The sequence below is a fragment of the Gouania willdenowi genome, chromosome 6, assembly GCF_900634775.1.
Source record: "Gouania willdenowi chromosome 6, fGouWil2.1, whole genome shotgun sequence".
In the NCBI taxonomy this organism is placed as follows: domain Eukaryota; kingdom Metazoa; phylum Chordata; class Actinopteri; order Blenniiformes; family Gobiesocidae; genus Gouania; species Gouania willdenowi.
In genome coordinates this window covers 4,836,084-4,856,564 of record NC_041049.1, presented here as the reverse complement: position 1 = coordinate 4,856,564, position 20,481 = coordinate 4,836,084, and the positions used below count along the sequence as shown (strand labels likewise).

The window sequence follows — 20,481 nt, the reverse complement described above, 5'->3', positions numbered from 1 at the left end:
ATAGCCTGCGTCATATTTCAAAATAAGAGAATGAGCAAACGCACATAAAATAAAACATAACATAATTTCTCCTTGGAGTATTCATTGGTCATGATTTTTTTCTCAACAGAAGAGACTTCTTAAACCTGTTCCAGTGTAAATCCCAGATTAAAGGAAACAATTGATTCCTTTTATTTTGAAGAGGATTAGCATTATCAATCTGCGCCACAAACCTTCCTTTTTTTCCTCTCGGATCAAATCAATTTTTAGTATTAACCTTCTTTTTCTAACTTTGAATAAACACTGCTGTTCACATCAAGATAAATAAATTTTATAATAAATAAAATTTTAATAAAATATTTTCCAATGATCAATGATATCAAGTTTTATCCTTATATTAAGCCCTCCTGCAATATTCTGTAATATCTTACGTATGAACTGCAAACTGTGCGATGCTGTGTAATAAACAGAGATCAAACAAAAAAATACATTTTAACATTTAATTTGTAATGTAAATGCAGATTTTTTTTAATTATAGATAAGAAACAAAGAAATAAAACAATTCAAAGAATCTAATATCACAACAAAAATAAACCTCCGAAATATGGAGGAAAAAACCTACCAAATTTTTTTTTTTTTTTTTTAAAAAAAAAAAAATAAAAGTAAAGATTAAATCTTTGCATGTATGAAATATACAAAATAAAAATACATTATATTTGTATTTTCTTTTTTATTTATCAATCTATATTTATTTTTTGGACAATCTTTTTAATTTTTTTTAATGATGCACTTATATTTATTTTTATGTATTTAATTTTTTATTTTCCTTCTTTTTCACGTTTATTTATTCATTCATTTAAATTTAATTTTGGCAAGTTTGGTCCTCCATATACCAAACATGGGTGCAAATTGCCCTACATTATTGCCTGAAAGTATTATATGACGTGTGCTAATTACAGTACATAGTTGCAAAATATTGTACACCTCAAAATACCAGTAAGAGCTATTTAAAAAAAAAAAGTTTTTCTTTATCCTTGTTTTTGTCGCCGTCTGCTGGTAGGAAATGTAAGCACATTTCTAGAAAGAATAGAAAAGAAGCCACTTTTTGGTTTTAGCCAATTTATTGAAGACAATTTATTGAGGTACATTTTTCATTGTGGGGCACTGGGAAGTGAGAGAACAATCAACACATTCCTGTGGTTTAAACTGAATTATTGGTATCTCAAAAACAAGCAGTAATCCACCGTATTGGAAATGAACATGACAATGAAACTCCAGGTAGAAAAAAAACATTTTTTTTTTTTTTTTTGGTCTTTTCCACTGATGGATAACATACAATGAAGCACCAGACATGTAAAACATTTTTGAACCATGTTTCTGCAGTTTGAACTGTTTAATGCAAATCTGGAAGGAGAATTTATTTCAACAACTTCTCTCTAAAATATGTATTAAAAAATTTAAAAATTAACAAAAAAAATAAAAACTGAGACCCGTCCAACGAATTAAGAGTGAAAATGCAAAAGTCTGATGAGGTAACGATGATGTGGGCTCTCGCTCGATCCGTCCAAATTAACCTGAGGTACACGAACGTTACGAAGAAGCAGCAAGAATACGATAGGGAGTAATTAGGATACACGTGGAACGATTCAAAGAATAAAAAATAAAAAACATGCTAATCAAAGACGAGCACTTTCCAGTCTCGCACCAAAAACTGCTTCCCTCCAATACACACACACACATACACACTCACACACACATTAAAGAAGCAACAACTTGTTACAATACATACACAACATTTCATAATATAGCAGCACACAAGTGAATGACGATAAGGCATCTTTGTGTAAGACTAGAAGAGAAAAAGCTTCATAGCAGCAAGAGAACGACGTGGAGAATCTTTCCTACTTTGGAATAATAAACTTTTTCAAAAAACACTTTCAAAAGCACAAAAAAACCTTTTCTGTTTAAAGCATTTTTTTACTTTTCTAAAATAGGGAGAACAAAAAATGTGGCTTTCTGCACAGAAGCAAACGCAGAAAACGACAAGAATTCTGCTCAAACTGAATCTGCGCGCTCACCAGACTTCAGAGAGCACCGTGTGCTAAACAGGAGGACCCAGGACACTCTTTTAATAAGAACAACTACAGGGCAGCGGCGCGATGATACGTTCAAACAAATAATTCAAGTTCAGAGGTTTAAATACACGCGCTGAAGTCCACGCCGGACTTGGCTTGCAGTGAAACACCGCCGTCCCTCCTCCGCCCGCGTTGCTTTCTTTCAAGAAAACCCTGTGGGAATCCAGCCCCGGAAACTAAAACATTAAATAAAAATTCAAAAGGACTAAATGTTCAACGTTTGAGTTCGCCTCACCCGCCGCCCGCCTTTCCCTGTCTCAAGGAGTGTTTTTAAAAGTGCATCGATTGTGTCCCGCGTGGCCCCCGCCTTTAATAGTACAGGTTAATAATAATAATAATAACGGGGCCACCAATCGTCCGACCGCAGCAACATCATAAAGCATAAAGTCAAACTCCTCCTCACTCCGTTTAAACACTTTCTCTCAACTTTTCCGTCTGCACGAGTCTCTTCTCACGTCTTTTCGTCCCAAACCTTACAGTGACAGGCAGCAGCAAGCAGGAAGCTCGGGTATCAAAATAAAAGCTGTAAACAGCAACTAACGTCTCAAGTTTGAATCCAGATTTTATAAAAAGAGCGTTTGTCATGTTGTTTCTTTCTCTGACAAACAAAAAGTTTACCTTTGTATAAAAGTCAACAAAAAAAATATGGAAGTATAAAACGCTAAATATAACAACAATTTAACTCTTTTTTACTGTAGTATGGCCAACGTTTTATTTCATTTTTAGCTTTTTTTTTTCAGTTCATCTAAATGTTTTACACGTTTCATTGAAAAAATTAAAGAAAATAAATTCAACGTCAGTTTTTCCTGAAAAAGAAAAAATGTAAAATTAACGAGAATTTTAGACAAATCCTAAATCCTTAAGGTCTACAATTTTTTAGATGTTTTTTTCTTCTGAAAATAAAAATTCCATTTTAAAATGTCTTTTTTTCTGAAAAAGAAAAAAAATCTAATTTAATTTTAGTAGAAATTTTTGAAAATTTCAGTGACAAAACATATTACTTTGAAAAAAAAAAATGCTAAATTGTTTTTCCCCTAATTTTTTTTTAAAGGACCACAATTTAAAGATGTTTTTCTTTTGAAAAAAATTAAAAATTCCATTATAAAATGTTTTTTTTTTTTTTTTTTAAATTGACATGAATATTTGTTGAAAATTTAGAAACTTTCAGAGACAAATCCTAATATTTGTTCCAAAAATGTACTTTTTTTCTTTTGCAAAATTTCTTTTTTTTTCCTTAAAGTTTTGTTAAGGTCTACAGTTTTTAGAAGGCTTTTCTTTTGAGAAAAAAAAAAATCCATTTTAAAATGACATTTTTCCTGAAAAAGAAAAAACGTTTTTGAAAAATTAACAGAAATTTTAGTAGAAAAGTAAAATGCTTTTTTCTTTCGCAAAATGGCAATTTTTTTCAAAAAGGTCTACAATTTTTAGATGTTTTTTCTTTTGTATTTTTTTATTTAAACCAACTTTTTTAAATATTGAAACCCTTTAACATATTACATTTTTTTTTTTTTTTACAAAATATGACCACACCTAAAATAAAAAAAAATACACCCTATTTTTTTGCAAATTTATTTTAGACATTTTACAAATGTAAAAATTTGTAAATGTAAAAAAATATATATATATATATATTTTTTTAAGCTAAGTTGAAATTTATAATTGAATTTAGTTTGAAATCATTTGTGCTGGTTCCTGACATTGAAACCCAAGCGTCTTGCTGAACCGTGACACTCTGTCACACCAACGTTTCTAAAGTCTTTGTCTCCTCCCGTCGCGTGTCGATGGATTTACTAAAACGCTGAAATCCAAACTGACGCACTTCCTGCTGACAGCCTCCGTGAGCAGGCCCAGCCCACTCTAAACACCGCTGGACAGCAGACGCACCATTGGCACGTCTCCAGTCCAGGAAAATCCCATTAGAACTAGGTAATGGATAACTGTCAGAGTAACACAACTACATGCTAGCTAAATATGCATTAATTGTGTTTATTCCGTTCACTTTGTATCAAAAGAAAATACGTATCTATATAATTATGCTTTTTTTTCTCTTTTCAAGTATGAAAATATATTCTGGTTCCCGCTGCAGGAACCAAAGGCACTATCAAGTTTTCTAGAAGGTGTCTCTTTAAATATCTCGTTACTGGGTTACTGAAGCACACCTGTGACAGGTAGGGGCCGAGAAACGAAGAACTAGAAAAAAATTCTTAAAGCCTAAAAGTTCATGAATTGTGACACCAGCACCTACGGCAGGCTCCTCCTCCTCCGCCTGCTCCCCTCGCTCGCAGTTCATTGGTGGGGGCGGGTGCTGGTGTGAGTGCTGGTTCCATTTCATAGGTTGACATCGCGCACGTCTGTGGGTGTGCTGGACTGGTCCTGCTGCTCACGGGCCTTACTGCCCCCCCTGATGGAGCTGTCCTGTCCACACTGCCGGCCCTGCTGGAGGCTGGAGGCCAACACGCGCTCAATCTGCTCCTGACACGCTCGCAAACAGTCCTGGAACGAAAGGCAGCAACGGATCAATACACACACACACACACACACAAACACAACACTCTACAATAACTAACACTTTATATTCTCTAAAAAAATGACGTCAGTTTTGACGTTTCTGGTGTTGATGTTTTGCTTCTTGTTCTCTACAGCAGTGGTTCTCAGCCTTTTCAGACCATGGCCCCCAAAATAAAGGTCCCAGAGAGTGGAGACACCCACTGTAGCTGAAGGTGGTTGAACACAGACATGAACATTGAAGAACAGTCATGTGGAGACAGGACCATCTATAAGGGGGAATAAAGGGGAGAGATTTTTGGGGTCCATCCACAAAGTCTGCAAAATGATGGTCCATTGTTCTATGAATCTGTGATAACCACATTTATTTATTTATCTGAATAATATCCATTGTTTCACTATCCATGAAGCTTATTATGATTATTTGTGCCATAGTATAAAGTCATCTTAAAGATGTAAATCCTTGATTAAAATCAGAAATAAAATGGGTTAAAAGTGACCAAACATGGTGGTGAAATGGGATTTTAATAACCACAGAAATTGGTTTAAAGAGTGGCCACAAACACAGAGAAAAAGTGATAAAAAGGGTTCAAAGCATCAACATTGGAACATTTAGTAGGAAAATTAGTTTCAACTGACAAATAATGGCCATGACAAATCGTAAATGCGATTAAATGGGCAAAAATAAACATGAAATATGGAAAAAAAAAAAAAAAGATTCAAAGTGACAATAATGGGTCAACATATGCAACATTAGGTTGGAAAAGTAGTGGAAAGGGTTTGTAAGTGCCAAAAATGACTAAAGAAGCTGATGGACAGCAATGTTCCAAACTTTTCATTCATATTTGAGATAACTGCCTCATGTGCAGTTAAAGCAACAAGTTTGTATTATTTAATGATTGTTCACAATATTTTACAATAAAATAAGATTGGAACATTCAAGGTGTATGCTGTCAGTATTAAAATCGATCAATCCAAAATCGGAATCGGCAGGTCAGGCTTTTTCAAAAATCGGTGCACCCCGAGTCACAAGTCACACGATCACGAGTGGAACCCTAACACTTGTAACTGTAACTCCTACAACCTCTCTCCATGTGGAGTTTTCCTTGTGTAAAAAAAAAAACAAACTAAAGCGTAAGACAGAGGATCATATTTGTGTGCGTGTGTCAGATCACGCTGTTCATTCAGCGTGCACTCACACACTACATCTATGAACCCACACACAGGATAATACCAACACAAACACCACCAACACATCCCATTTCTGGCCAATCAAACAACAGCTGGACATTTAGTGACGTTGGTTTGTTGGAGACAGAACAAAGTCTTTTCTTCTTCTTTTCCTTCAGTTGATAGCGTGACGACCGCTGGCATTTCAGCCCATTTGACGAGCTGGTTAACAGCTTCAGTCACATGTGTGGCATTCCAGGAGGGAATTATGTGCGTCTGAGGTAGGTGGTCCATCTGACAGGAACAATGGGTGCCAGCACCCTCTGATACCCAAACAAAGCATGGGCGCAGGAGTCCAGTAAGAGTCCAGTAAGAGTCCAGTAAGAGTCCAGTGTTCGAGAGGCAGGGGGTGGGGGAGGTGGGGGGGGGCAGGGGGGTCTCCTCCTCCTCAGGGTTTACGGCTGGGTCAGGAGGAAATGGCTTTGACCTGTTGCACTGAGACCCTCCGGGTGGAAAAGTGGAAGTAGGACAGTGACACCGGATGTTTTCAGGCAACTTTTACATGTGGAAGTGTTAAAACTAGGCCACAGGGATGTTGATCTAACTTTCTTTTGCTCAATTTTTTTCTAGCCTAGCCCAGTTATAACTCCTGATCAGAATTATTTATTTAACGTTCTGAAAGTTTGAATTCATTCTTTTTTTAAAAAAAGAGGAAAGATATAGTTATATTTAAAAAAAAAAATAATAATAATATATCACTGGAGTTCATTGTACCTTCCTGACTTTAAATAATTTCACCATGACAAAAAAATTATGCCAACTAGGAAAAAAAATTCAGAATTTTTTTTTTTTTTGCCTCAAACTTGAAGAAAACCAACAAAAGCTTGAATTCAGAGCCAAGAGAAAGATTACAATATGATAAAAGATTATTATGGATTTTTGAAAAAATTAAGCAAAAAAAAAAAAAAAAACACAAACTGCAGCTTTAAGGAGGGGAGTAATTTAACAGTTACTGTCAGTGACGTGTGTGAGTGTGTGTGTGTCTGTGTGTGTAAAGTGTGGGAGGTCTCACACAGAGACCAGCATTCCTCTGAAATAACCAATAATTGGATCCCGATGGGCCTGTTGTGACGGCGGGGTCGCCGTGCACGGGTTGCCATGGCAACGCAGCCACAACGCAGGAGGCCGCCGTGGCATTTCTGTGGCCTTTGGAGATTTCAGCAGCGGCGGCGGCAAAGAAGAAAGTGCATCTGTGTGTGTGTGTGTGCGTAACCATGACGACATCAGCCACACTTACTGCGTTTTAAGAGAGTCTCTAGTCTACACTGTACAATGGTACATATTCCCTTTATGAATCACCTTAACATGGCAGACTCACTTCCTGTGTAACTGTAAACCTGACAGGCAGACCACACAGAGAACTGATTTTTACTGGAACAAACAGCACCATGAACGCATCGTGCACACACACACACGCACACGCACACACATCACATCAAGTCCTGCCTGGATTTAAATCAGCTCTGAGGACAAAAAAAGGCTAAAACAATGCCTACACTTACTTTTCTCAACATCTAACAAAAACAACACATTGACTGAGTAGTAGATCTCCATCTGTAACTTGGTGACTCTTCCCACCACTGTAACGTTTAACGAACTCACAACATATTTTGCAACTACTGCGATGGATCGGAAAAAGACGATCGACACAACCTCAGTCACTACAAAATCTTTTTTAGAGACAAACTGAAATCCCAGACTGGGGGGCACCGTTTTATCCATGTGTACGTAACACTTTGTGTGACGATCGCTACTTTCCGAGCTTTCATGAGAAATCTGATAGTGATACGCACTTATCAAAGTTAGTTGCAACACGCCAATAACCAAGAAAGAAGAAAAAGAAAAGACATAACATTTTAACAAGGGTTGCAAAATTCTGAGAATTTTCAAAGTCAGAAACTTTTCATGGGAATGAATGGGGGATATACAAAATGAAAAGTTTACGTTTAACAGGGATGTCAAATATAATTGTCTGAATCACCTAGTAACATGATTTAATTTGTAGTATTTTGATGATGACCTTTTGTTATGTCTTTTTTTAAAGTCACAGGTTGGAAATAATTCACTACTGAAATTATTATATTAAGGTAATTTAGAAAGCTTTAATTACTAAACTTGACTTGATTTGTTAGAAATATGTATTTTTTTAATTAAATTAAAAATTACAAAAGTCAATGCACTGCATTTTTTTAAATGGTTACTTAATAACTTCTAAACTGTAGGTAAAAACAAAAAAATAAATGAATAAAAGTGTCTCCTTCTACCTCTACGTGTATTTGTCCCAGTTGAACTTGGCTTGTTGCTTTTATTGTGAAAATCTCTCACCAGCAGCTAAAGCAGGAACTCACATCTGTTCTACCACAAATATGTGGGAGAAGGTTTGGGTTGAGCCGCGTCTCTTTATAGCTGCAGTCTGCTAAATAACTTCACCCACTGCTTAATGGGAGGCGCCGCCATGTTTAATATCAACACTGGAGTTTGGTACTAGTTTAGTACTAGTTTGGAACTAATTTGGTACCAGATTTGTACGAGTCTGGTACTAATTTGTTAAAGATTAAAGATTAAGATTAAATTGGGCTTTCGCCTTTAATTGGCCATGTAATGTTAGTACATTATTGGAATTTGTCTTCTGCACTTAACCCATCCCTGAGGAGCAGTCGGCAGCCATTTTGCGGCGCCTGGGGAGCAGTTCGGGGTTAAGGGACTTGCTCAACATCCCACAGTGACGGCCCCGGTGAGGCTTGAACTGGCAACCCTCCGATTACAAGCCCAGCGTCCTTAGCCACTAGGCCACCACTCCCCTACCAGTTTGGTACTAGTTTGGTATTACTTTGGTACCAGTTTGGTACCAGATTTGTACTACTTTGGTACTAGTTTGGTACTAGTTTGGTACCAGTTTGGTACTCACCACCTCCGTGTTGGTGATCTTGGCCAGCAGGTAGGTCAGGTTGTCCCGGTTCAGCCGTTGGTCACTGTGGTCCAGTTTCAGGCCACAGACGGCGGCTCCCATGCTGCCGGTGGCGATCATGGAGGGGGGGTTCATAGCGAGACGATCGTCTGATGGAGAAGAAACGTCAATTAGATTTGATTTTGAACCCTTTCTATTAGCTTCTCTGTCCGTTTTTGGCCACTCTAATGTGCAACTTTCAACCACTTTCTGTGGTTTTTAAAACCCCATTTCACTACCTTTTACACCATTTTTGGTCACTTTTAACCCATTTTATTTCTGACTGAAACAAGGATTTACTATATACTATGGAACAAATAATACAAAACTTCCTGGTAACAATGGATATTATTCAGATGAATAAATAAATGTGGTTATCACAGATTCATAGAACAATTGACCATCATTTTTCTGACTTCATGGATGGACCCCAAAAATCTCTCCCCTTCATTCCCCTTATAGATGGCCCTGTTTCCACATGTCTCCAATGTCTGTGCTCAACCACCTTCAGCTACAGTGGGGGTCCTCAGTCTCTGGAACCTTCATTTTGAGGGTTAAGGGCTGAAAAGGTTGAGAACCACTGCTTTAATCTCTTTTTAATAGTGCAAACTTGTCCACATCTTTGTCCGAGGACATTCAGACCTGACCAAACGAAACAGACCGTCCAGTTAAAGTAAACATGACAGAGCTGGTTAGCTAGCAGCACAAATCTAAACATCTAAATTGAAGTAGATTTTTCCCAGAGTCTGGTTTTCTACTGAGCTTTCGACTGTGGTTTCCTGCAGAGAAATTTCCACTTTTATGAGAATAGCAGAGAAATCCACCTACTCACGTAGAGAGGACTCCCAGATACTTCCCCCATAAGTCTTAAAGACTGAGCTGTCATTGTATTCATAATTAGGGAACAGCTGATGATCTGTCATACTTGCTCAGTCAGTGTGGGTGTTTGTATGATTAACAAACAACCTGCACTTTAAAAACTGTGTCTGATTGAGTTGCGATATGATGCAGAATATCCCCTCACGTGCAAGTTTATGGATGATATCACACATTTACACACAATATTTTATTGTAAATGGTCAAAAAAGAGAGAGAAATATAGAATCTCATCCAAAATGATGATATAAAATGGACTTCACCTCACCGACATTTTTTTTTTGGGACAATATCAAACATTTTCTTTTTTTTCCTCCAGTTAACCCAGTGGCTAAATGTCTAACAAGTGAAGCAAAAACAGACTGACTTGTCAAATCTTGCGCTCAGTAATCTCGTGTGATTTCAACATGTGGTTTTGGCTCAGAAATATGACATTAGGAACAATAATTACCGTAATTAATCATATTCAGCATGTTTGGCATAATTTTAAGAAGTTTATTAGCCAGGAAATTACATTGACTCAGGGAAAGCCGATGAAACAAACAAAATGGATAAACTAACACGGGAATTACACGGAAATGGGTAAACTCTAAAAAAGGGAGTGGGAAATCGGAAGATCTAATAAAGGTTCACTTTAATCAGTGATTAATTAATTATGTAATTAATCGCGAGCTAGTAATAGATAGTCTGCATTACTATCCACTGCCGGCTTCTTTGGGCTCAAATGTTAGCAGCAGCTCCGGAATACTGGAGGTTACCATGGAAACGCGCTCATATCTGAAAGAATAAAGTGCTTTAAAAGTGATTTTATTGTGTCACAGAGCTCATTGGTGGAGCCTCTGGCTTCAATAACTACAGCTCGTAAACAGGTGAATATAGGGCCGCTCTGACGTCAATGAGAGATTCATTCGCACTGAGGAAGAATTTATCTTGTTAAATTAGCTCAGCATTAGTTGAGAGCCCACCAAAGTCATATATAATGGGAATAAATAATACATATTGCAATAAGAGAGAGATTATATTAGATTATTTTAGGAACAGTCCATCAATATATAATGCACATCAGCAGAAATCAACTGCTGACCGGACTTAAATCCACGAGTTGCCGAGCGTCCAGAAATGTTGCCAGACACTCTAGTCTAAGATATTGAATGCAACACATGATGGAGGAGCAACCCACGCACACAGGGCCTCAGATTGCTTGTGATTACGGAAAATGGAGATTTTCACGACCATAGTTTGACCCTTGTGCTCATTGAATCAGACGCTTGTCACCAGCGTCGAAAGATGCTCGGGAAGAGTGTCCAAACAAGTTGGGAAGGGAGCGCATCGAGGGGAGGGGCTTCTCTGTTGCTGGTGGTGCTCATACAATAGATCAGGGGTCCCCAACTGGCGGACCGGGGTCCAGGTCCGGACCCCAAGACCTTTTTATCCGGACCTCCAAACATTTTTGTTTAAAAGTACTGAAATAATAATTAAAAAAATTTTTTTTTTACCGAAAGTTATTTTTGGACAGGCGTGCACAAGGGCAGCTATGTCTGTGTCGGGTCCTTTGGAAGAGCCGGGGTCCGGAGAGATCACAAACTTTGGCTTGTACACACATTACTATGAGATACGTGAATGAATTATGGCGTTGTCAAAAATTAGAAAAGTGGACTCTGAAAACCGCATCTTTCGAGATGAGTGGACTGAGGCGTATACTTTCATTTTGCCTTCATCGAGTTCTACACGACCCGTGTGTCTTATTTGTTCAGAGTCTGTTGTTGTTGTTGAAAGTGGAAACATCAAGCGGCATTTCAACAAAAATGACCCACCAGGATCACCCGCGAGGACGAGGAAAATTGGTGAGCTAAAAGGACAGTATGAGCGTTCAACACGGGTGATAGCACAGTCCCTTACAGCACAGCAACAAGCCTACGAGTGCTCACTTCGAGTACAATGGATTTTGGGCAAACATAAAAAGCCTTTTACTGACTCCGGAATGGTGAAAGAGTGTATGGAGGCGTTGGCAGACACGCTGTTTGAGGGCAAAGAAGGACAGCAGCTAAAACAAAAGGTTCGTCAGATTCCCTTATCATCCACAACAACAACTAGAAGAGCTGAGCTACTGTCGGAGGATGTGCAGTCCCAGCTTGACAGCGCCATCCAAAGTGCCCCGTGCATTGCGTTAGCTGCTGATGAATCAACTGACGTGAGTGACAACGCTCAGCTCTTGGTGTATGTCCGATTCTATCATCAAGAGACTAAAACATTTGTAGAGGACATTTTAGGCGTCACAGCTTTGAAAACGCACACCAGGGGAGAGGACATATATTTGGCCATAAAAGAAAATGCTAACAGAGGAGAATCGATGTAAAAAATGTTGTCTCCATCACCACTGACGGGGCACCGTCTATGATAGGAAAAGAAAAGGGTGCAGTCAGTCGACTGAAAGAGGACAACCCAGAGCTCTTGTCATATCACTGCATTATCCACACGTCTGTTCTCTGCTCCACATTTTCAGAGCATCATGCAGAAGCTATGAACACCATCACCAAACTAGTTAACTTTCTCAGGGCTTCATCAGCTCACCAGCATCGTCTGCTCAGGGAGTTCTTAGCAGAAGTAGATGCTCCTGCCAATGACCTACTCTTGCACTCCAATGTCAGATGGTTGAGTAAAGGAAAAGTGCTGGCACGCTTTTGGAAGATAAGAAATGAAATTAAAGATTTCCTTGCACAACAAAAGAGTCACAAGGCTCAGATATTTTTGCACTTTTTAGAAGAGGACAGTAACATGGACACACTGGCCTTTCTGGTTGACATCACAGGACACTTAAATGACCTCAATCTGAAGCTTCAAGGAAAAGACAATTCTGTGTGTGACTTGGTGGCTGCCGTCCAGTCTTTTCAGAGGAAACTGGACATTCTGAAAATGGATCTTGAGCAGGACTGTACACATTTTCCTTCACTGAAGGAGATACAGGAAAGCAATGTCACTGCTCATTCTGACTTTATCCAAAAGTTGATTGAAAACTTTAGGGCTCGTTTTGATGGCTTTACATTGGGAGATCAGCTGATGCTCTTTGTAAGGAGTCCATTTTTTTGTTAAGAATGTTACCTCTTTCTCTAAGGAGGCAATACATGTGTACAAATGGGCTAATGCACAGGCCCTTCAAATGGAGCTATTAGATTTACAGGCTGATGTAGTGTTAAGAGAGCAATGTGAATCCTCTGACCCTGTCACATTTTGGCTGCAGACTGTGCCAAAGGCCAAGTTTCCTGTACTTAACAAAGTGGCGGTGTACACATTAACAATGTTTGGCTCTACCTATAGCTGTGTCAGCCTTCTCTACGCTAAACATCATTAAGAATAAGTACTGCTCACCTAACCCTAACCCTAACCCTCTACTAGATTAAACTAGAATTTCTATCTTTTTGGGATGTTTAGTACATCGGTAATTACATAAAAGTATGGAAAAAGGAATCAAAGGAAAACAGGTTTACCCTGAAAAGGAATTTTAAAAAATGTGAAAAAAATCTGCCATTTTTACAATGTCTTCATCAATTCAAATAATTCAATAAAATTATAGAAAACTAAATTAAACTGATGATTTGCATAAAAAAATCTACTGTTAAGTTACGCCAGCACAAAAGGTTGCATGCTCGACCCTGGACCCCCCGACCCTCACAACCCTTCCCCGTGTGTTTACGTGCTATGTATTTGTTAGCCCAAATTAATTGATTTTTTCCATTAAAAACATGATTTAAAAAATGGATGTGGACATTTTTTGGATCAATACGAAAATCTTGCAGTGAAATATTGCGATATATTATACTGTACATTATAAAATAGCTTCAAACATAGAAAAATAAACTATATTTTGTAGAACAAACAATAAATAATAATAAGCCATTAATTAAGTGCTACTCCTGATTTCAGACAGGAAGTAGAGCCTGTAAATGTGTGTATAGTACATTAGCGCCCCCAGGAATATGTTGGCTAAATATGTGATGTACAGACAGCTTTGTACAGTGGAGAGGACCATCTGTAACTCAGTCCAGGATATCATCTCATTTCCTGCAGAGTTTATTTTGGACACTAGGAAACGTCCTTGCCCTCAACCACACAGAGCTTCATCTGCTCCAGATGCAATCGCTATCATGGAAGAAGACTCCGAACACGGGGCGGACAGCAGCTTTCTTAGGAAGCACAAAGGAAAGTGCAGGAGCACTCAAGAACAGCTTTTAGCAGATGTGAAGGAAACACACACCGAGGATAAGGCAGCCAATAGAGAAGAAAGAGGTCAGGGATGAGTCATGGTGAGGGAATGTGTGTGTGTGTGTGTGTGGGAATCTTCTTCTGTGTTACCTGTAGCACAGAGGGCGATGAACGTCTGCGTGTGTTTTCGGACCATGGCCAGCTTCTCTTTGGGAATGGGCAGCCTGCGTATGATGTGCTCGATGAAATCGTTGGGGGTGACCGACGCCATGTTCCACCTCAACTTCCCCAGCACAACCAGTTCCCAATCCTAAAAACACAAGAAACCACAGTTTTAACCCCGCCTCCTTAGATAAAGCGTGTCCACTAGAATGTTTCACAAGATAATGGTATAAAAAAGTTTGGCAAATTTTGCCAGATCGCATTTTGCCTTCTTCTTATTGATATTTTGAACATCAGTACCAAAAATTGGGGTAATATAACATCCGTAAAAGGTGGCACACTTTTTCACAATTTTTATTGCTCAACCAAAAAATGTGTAACTTTCACAGATATCAGAAACTTTAAAGGGAAGTATGGTCATTAATAGTTTCTCTATGTATTTATTAGGGATGTAACGATTCACTCAACTCCCGATTCGATTCACAATACGATTCTCTCACAATTTATTTTATGGCTGAAAAATATTCCTTTATTTTTAGAAAATACTGTACTATTTTTATTTTATTTTTCATAGTCAAAAGAATCCCTTGATAAACTATTCAAAACAATGCAATTAAACTAAAAATAAATCTTGAATGAAATAAATAAAGGAATAATACAAATGAAAAAAAAAAGCCTATTAATTTAAATTCTGGTTCTATAGTAAACAATGCAAAACTGCATAATAGCTATTCTTATTTTTAAAAGTGCAACTGAAAATGTATTTTGTGCCTTAACAATTGGACAATTGAAAAAAAACGTCATTGCACTGATTTAGGTGAGATATTTGTTTGGACCAGCAGAGGGCGCTGGTAACCCAGCAGTCGGTTGGCATGCAGAAATTCTTGCAGTGAAGAAGAGATGCTATGCTAGCTGACAGAGCTAATAGAAAAACGTGACTTTTACAGATATTCACGTAATATTACAGATATTCTTTCGGTGCTAAAGGGGTAAGGAATCATTTATTAACATGTTTAAGAGTAGAAGACGGCCAGAAAGAAAGTAGTAGCAGATTCCGCCCGCTGGTACACTGCTGGACAAGAGAAGGGATAAATATATAGTACTGCGATTCAATTTTCAAAGTACCGATGTGATACCTATGAATCGATTTTAAACTGCCTAACCATTAATCGTTACATCCTTAGTATTTATAGTAAATGATTTAGAACATTAGAACAGTTCAAACACTATTCATGAAAATAGAAAAAACTTGTGCTGCTTTTCCATTGCTCTAAAAACCAGGTCAAGTTAAATATGCCGATGTAAGCGTCTTTTGTTTACCGACAGAGAATAAAAACAGTCGTGAACCGATAAAAATCTGTGAATGCAGAGGGCGACAGTTTCAACTGCGGTTTCATAGTGGACAATGAAGCAGAGAAGAAGATCGTACCAAACATGCTCAACACAGGGTTAATGGAGTCAACTACTGTTACTATTCATTGTTTTTACATTTTATTTGTTTTAAACGATTTATTGAAACGAGATGGGTTACGCTGAAATCACACGAGATCACTTTGCGAGACCTTAACCACACTGCTAGACCCCCAGCCAACCGTTTAACGGGAAAGATTCCATGGAAATGTGTCCGATATGATTTCAAAATGCAGATTATGGGCAAAATTGTGCATATTTGTCCATTTGTCACACTTTCTAGATGTTTAGAATACGTTTTCTGGTGAAAAACAGTGTAAATTGGTGACGTAAGGCATTTATGGATTATGTGGGGGTCCAATTTTTATTATTTTTTTTTAAACGTGTGATTTATTTTTTCCTTTTCAAAATCAGCCCACCCTAAGGAAAGGTAAGAAGAACTTTATTAGAGGGAAGATATAAAAAGAAGGGCAGTGTTATTACTTGCTGAGGGGGAAAGGAACAGGGGAGAGTAAGTTAGGGTGGGACATCTGTTGAACTTAGATTAATTAATGCTAACGGTTAATTTTGTCTGTTTGAAATGTATCAAACAGACAAAAAACTCAAATCTTGCTCAAAATCCAGTTCTATAATCACTCGGCTGCTGGGAATTTTGTGACAAACATGAGGGTGATTCACTGGGTAACTGTAAATGAAGGTTTCACAATCATCAAATGGAAAATAAAATGAATCAATCCCTTTTTCACGGTATCTTCTTCTGAAAAACAACAGGTTGTGTAACGTGTCAAACTGCAGCCATGGTCGTCTTTGTTAAACATGCTAAAAACTGCCCATATAAACAGCTTCCCGTGTGCGTAGGAGCCGTTCAGAATGTTTTACAGTGTTTTTTAACTTCTACTTGCGCTCAGGTCTTCGTCAGAGCTGCAACTTTGATCATTTAAAGCATATAAATCATAAAATTAATAACCGTAGTTGAATTAATTAACCTTATTTACCATGTTTGGCACAATTTCAGAAGTTTAATAGGCAGTGAAGTCATAAAAGAAAAGTAAGATGGTAAAAAACAAAAAAAACAAAAAAAAAAAACACGAGACGGGTAGTGACAGCTGCTCTCCTGTAATGCAGGGGTTCTCAACCTTGGGGTCAGGACCCCATTTGAGGTCGCGAGACACTTGGAGGGGGGTCGCCAGATGTCTTCAAGAAACTCAGAATTTTCTTTGAACAATTTGAGCCAATTTTTGCTAATTTATTACATGTATTCTGCAACTGCACCAAACTTGCTGCATTTTAACAATATTTTTGCTCCTTTTAATGCATTTTTGCTACATTACTCCCATTTCTGACACTTCTCCCTCAAATTTCAATGCTTTTTCTGCACATTCTTTCTACTTTCAACACATTTTCAGCACTTATAAACCCTTTCCACCATGTTTTTCAACCTAATGTCACATAGTTTGACCCATTATTGTCACTTTTAACCTCTTTTCACCATATTTCATGCTTATTTTTGCCAATTCAACCACATTCACGATTTTTAATGCCAATTATTTGCCAGTTTAAACAATTTTTTCCAGCTAATGGTTCCAATATTGACACTTTGAACCCTTTTCACCACTTTTTCTGTCCGTTTTTGCCCACTCTAATTTGCAACTTTTACAGTGGGGGGTCCCCGCTCTCTGGAACCTGTATTTTGGGGGTCGTGGGCTGAAAAGGTTGAGAACCACTGCTGTAATGGACAAATCCAATCACTAAAAGTTGGACATTTCCTCAGCTGTGGCCCTCTCCCTGGTCAGGAGGTTGGATGGCGTGCTGCCATTCCTCCACGGACCATGAAACAGATCACAGCGTGTCCCACTTCCCAGAGGAAGTGTCTCAGTAACACCAGCAGCGTTGCTACATTTTATCTGATTATCTGCATGCCTTTCTCATTCCTCGCATCCTTTGTGTGCACATCACCGCCATGTGACCAGCTCGGTGGAGACGAGCGCCTTCCTTCCTCTCACCGGCTTCAGGCGCCTACAATGAAAGCTGCGGTGCGAGCGACGGCTGCTCAAACGGCGGTGGATGTTTGTTTTATCCACCAACAACACACCCTGTGGATGAGGAGACGCTCTTCTTAAGATTCTCCATCACAGGATCAAAGCAAAAAAACATATCAATGTTTACACGTTTACATGGGAGCGATAATTCCTCTTTAAAGTGGAATAAAAGTTAATTCCTCTTTAACCTGACCTTGTAAACACATAATTCCTAATGCTAATTTAATTCAGAATTAAAGTTAATTCCGAATTAGATAATTCCTCTTTCTTGTAAACACTTCACTTGGTTAAAGTGGCTTTAAGTTAATTTGGATCGTTTTGCGCATGTGCGACTTGCGGCAATGGCATAATCCAAGATGGCGGCGGCCAGGACTCCAGGCTAGACTTTTTGATAAGAGCCTTAAAAAACATGGATATAATGAAAAGAGTTGATGGACACGGGCACGGACCTCGGTAAACACGGTAAATGGAACAGGCTTCACCAGACGGCTGGCACTAGGACCCGGAGGCGGAATAAATGCGTCCCCGTACTGCATTCACAGGCTGTAATATCATAAGTTTATCATTTTACCAGTTATTAGAGCTACTATCTTTACCAGGGAGCAAATATTTATTCATGGTGACTGTTTTACAGAGTTTTACTGGGCTTTATTTACCAGTGATTAGTTCCTATCTTCTTCCGCTCCGCTGTCCAAACTGAAACCGTGTGTTATTGTCGAGCTGCTGCTTCAACACTACAATCAAAATAAAGGTGAAAACTGTTCTCATGTGTGGTCGTCTGTGTTACAGCCGACAATAAAAGGTTTGTTGTGTTTTTCCTGATAGACGTGATACGTCCAATCAGAGCCTTCCTAACCCCCAGACCTAAAGCGGAATTAACTAAAGCCGAACAAACTTGTTTTCCATATAAACCTCGTTTGGGAATTACCATTTCCATGTAAACACGAAGCAGAACACTTTAATTCCGAATGATTTAAATCGGAATAAATAATTCAGGATTAAAAAACGTCATGTAACCGTGACCAATGTTTTTATATTAAGATTTTATGAAACACATTATTGACTAAAACACTATCGTTTATAAGAGACAGGAAAATGGCGGTCCGGGGGCTCTGTGTGGCCCTCGATCTAATTTTAGGCAGCCACCAAAGTAAACGCACAAAATGATTTCCAAATCACACAAAATGACCAAAACATACACAAAACAACAGCAAAAATACACAAATTTACGACAAAAACATACAAGACAACTCAAAAAGTTATTCAAAAATAGCAGGAAAATAAACATAGCACAATAAAAATACAGAGATCGAATCTAAAAGCACATAAAATGAGGACAGAAATACACAAAATGAAAAAAAATATACAAAATCGTAACAAAAAATACAAAAAAAAAAAAAACACTTTCCTGTGTTGATGCTCAAATTGGTCACTATTCTAAATGTTGACACTAACCTAAATCACAGGTTTAAGGGGTGGGGGGGATACTTCAATTTACACAGAGAATACAATGACTCAATACAATGATCAAGCCTGATTATCCCCTAAGGCAACATGTTTTATAGCTAAAGTGACACAGTTTTTAGGATGAAAATCATGTGACTGTAGAATTAGTGACAAGGGCAGCTGGTGGAAGCACTAAACTCACTCAGATTTCCAGAGGCGGGAAGAAACACAGTAAAACTGACAAGGAAGACATATGTATTTTAAATTTGATATGCTTAAGAGGCCAGATTTGTGTGACATAGTCCCTAAATGTGGAAGTGAGGGTTTAGTCCGCATTGTAAAGCCATTTCAATTTCAATTTGCACCAAATCCTGCACGGATACATAACACAAGATTTTGAAAAAGATATAGACATTTTAGATGCTTTTATGGAAAAAAATAGCATGTGAATGCGGGATATTGTCTGAAAACATGCACATGGGGTATTTTTGTGTCAAATTGGGGCCTAATTTTAAACAAAAAGACAGTCATCAACATCTTCCGCCAGATTGGTTGTCATTATAACTCACAACCTTTCCTAAATGTCCTACATCTAAGATCTTAGATGTCTACATAATAAATTATTATTACATCAGAATATAAAAGTACAAACTATCTTAAACGGTTTCTAAGAAAAGCTGTCCCCTTTGATGATACCTTGAACGGAGTAAAAAAAACAACATAAGAATATTTGCACACTTCTCATTTCCAAACTCCATCAAGGTATTGATAGCCTGAAGCCACACACCAAATTTGGTTATCCTATCTTAAACAGTTTCTGAGAAAAGCTGTCTCCTTTAAAGGTGCAGTACGCAACTCTCAGATCCCTCCCTCCAAACGTTCCAAAGTCTCTCCCTCAGAGGAGCTAACAAGCTTACGTTAGTCCGACAGCAACATCACAGTAACATAACATGTTCTGTTAAAAGCACATTCTCTCTCTCTCAATGTGCACACACCTCAGCAGCAGCAACAACGCAGTGTTACCTACATCAGCCCAAACGGAGGCTGCTGCGCGCACACAAATAACACATGCACCAGAGTTCTAGTGTAACAATTACAAATCAAACATAATGTAAATCACGCTAGGTTCAAGACCCAGTGGCTGGATTTTATCTTTGCTGGTCAGAAACCAAGCAAAAATGTCTGAGTTGTGCCAGCTGAAGGCTCTAAAAAGTCGGTGTTTCCCTCTACCAGGGGTAACCTCGATCAATGGGAGTCGACGTCTAGAGCAGTGGTTCCCAACCAGCGGTACGTGGACCCTTAGGGGTACTTCGACACACCTCAGGGGGTACACAGAATCATTTGTCAATTTATTTTTCTAAAATTATGAGACAAATTTCTGCTTGCTCACAAACATTTTCCTTTTCTATCGCTAATACATTGTGGCACAACTCTTAAAAATACATTAAAAAAAGATGAAGATCAACTAGGAATGTGCGATATTTTATCGTTTTCGATTTTATTTATTCAACAACATTCTCACCGGTAAGAATTTGTCATACCATGATATAAA

At 38.2% G+C, this 20,481-nt stretch overlaps 1 protein-coding gene across 2 annotated transcripts in view; it reads right to left on the bottom strand.

The window, feature by feature from the left end:
- Nucleotides 1-3,669: 3,669 nt before the first annotated feature.
- The window catches only part of LOC114466054 (G1/S-specific cyclin-D2-like), a 58,158-nt gene continuing 41,346 nt past the window's right edge, over nucleotides 3,670-20,481 (bottom strand). For both annotated transcript variants that reach the window (XM_028451495.1, XM_028451494.1), the window contains 3 exons: nucleotides 14,023-14,182; nucleotides 8,758-8,906; nucleotides 3,670-4,607 (listed from right to left, as the gene is read on the bottom strand). In XM_028451495.1, the coding sequence (XP_028307296.1) occupies nucleotides 4,443-4,607; nucleotides 8,758-8,906; nucleotides 14,023-14,182 (474 nt within the window). In that variant the 3' untranslated portion in view covers nucleotides 3,670-4,442. The remainder of the gene's footprint in view (nucleotides 4,608-8,757; nucleotides 8,907-14,022; nucleotides 14,183-20,481) is intronic.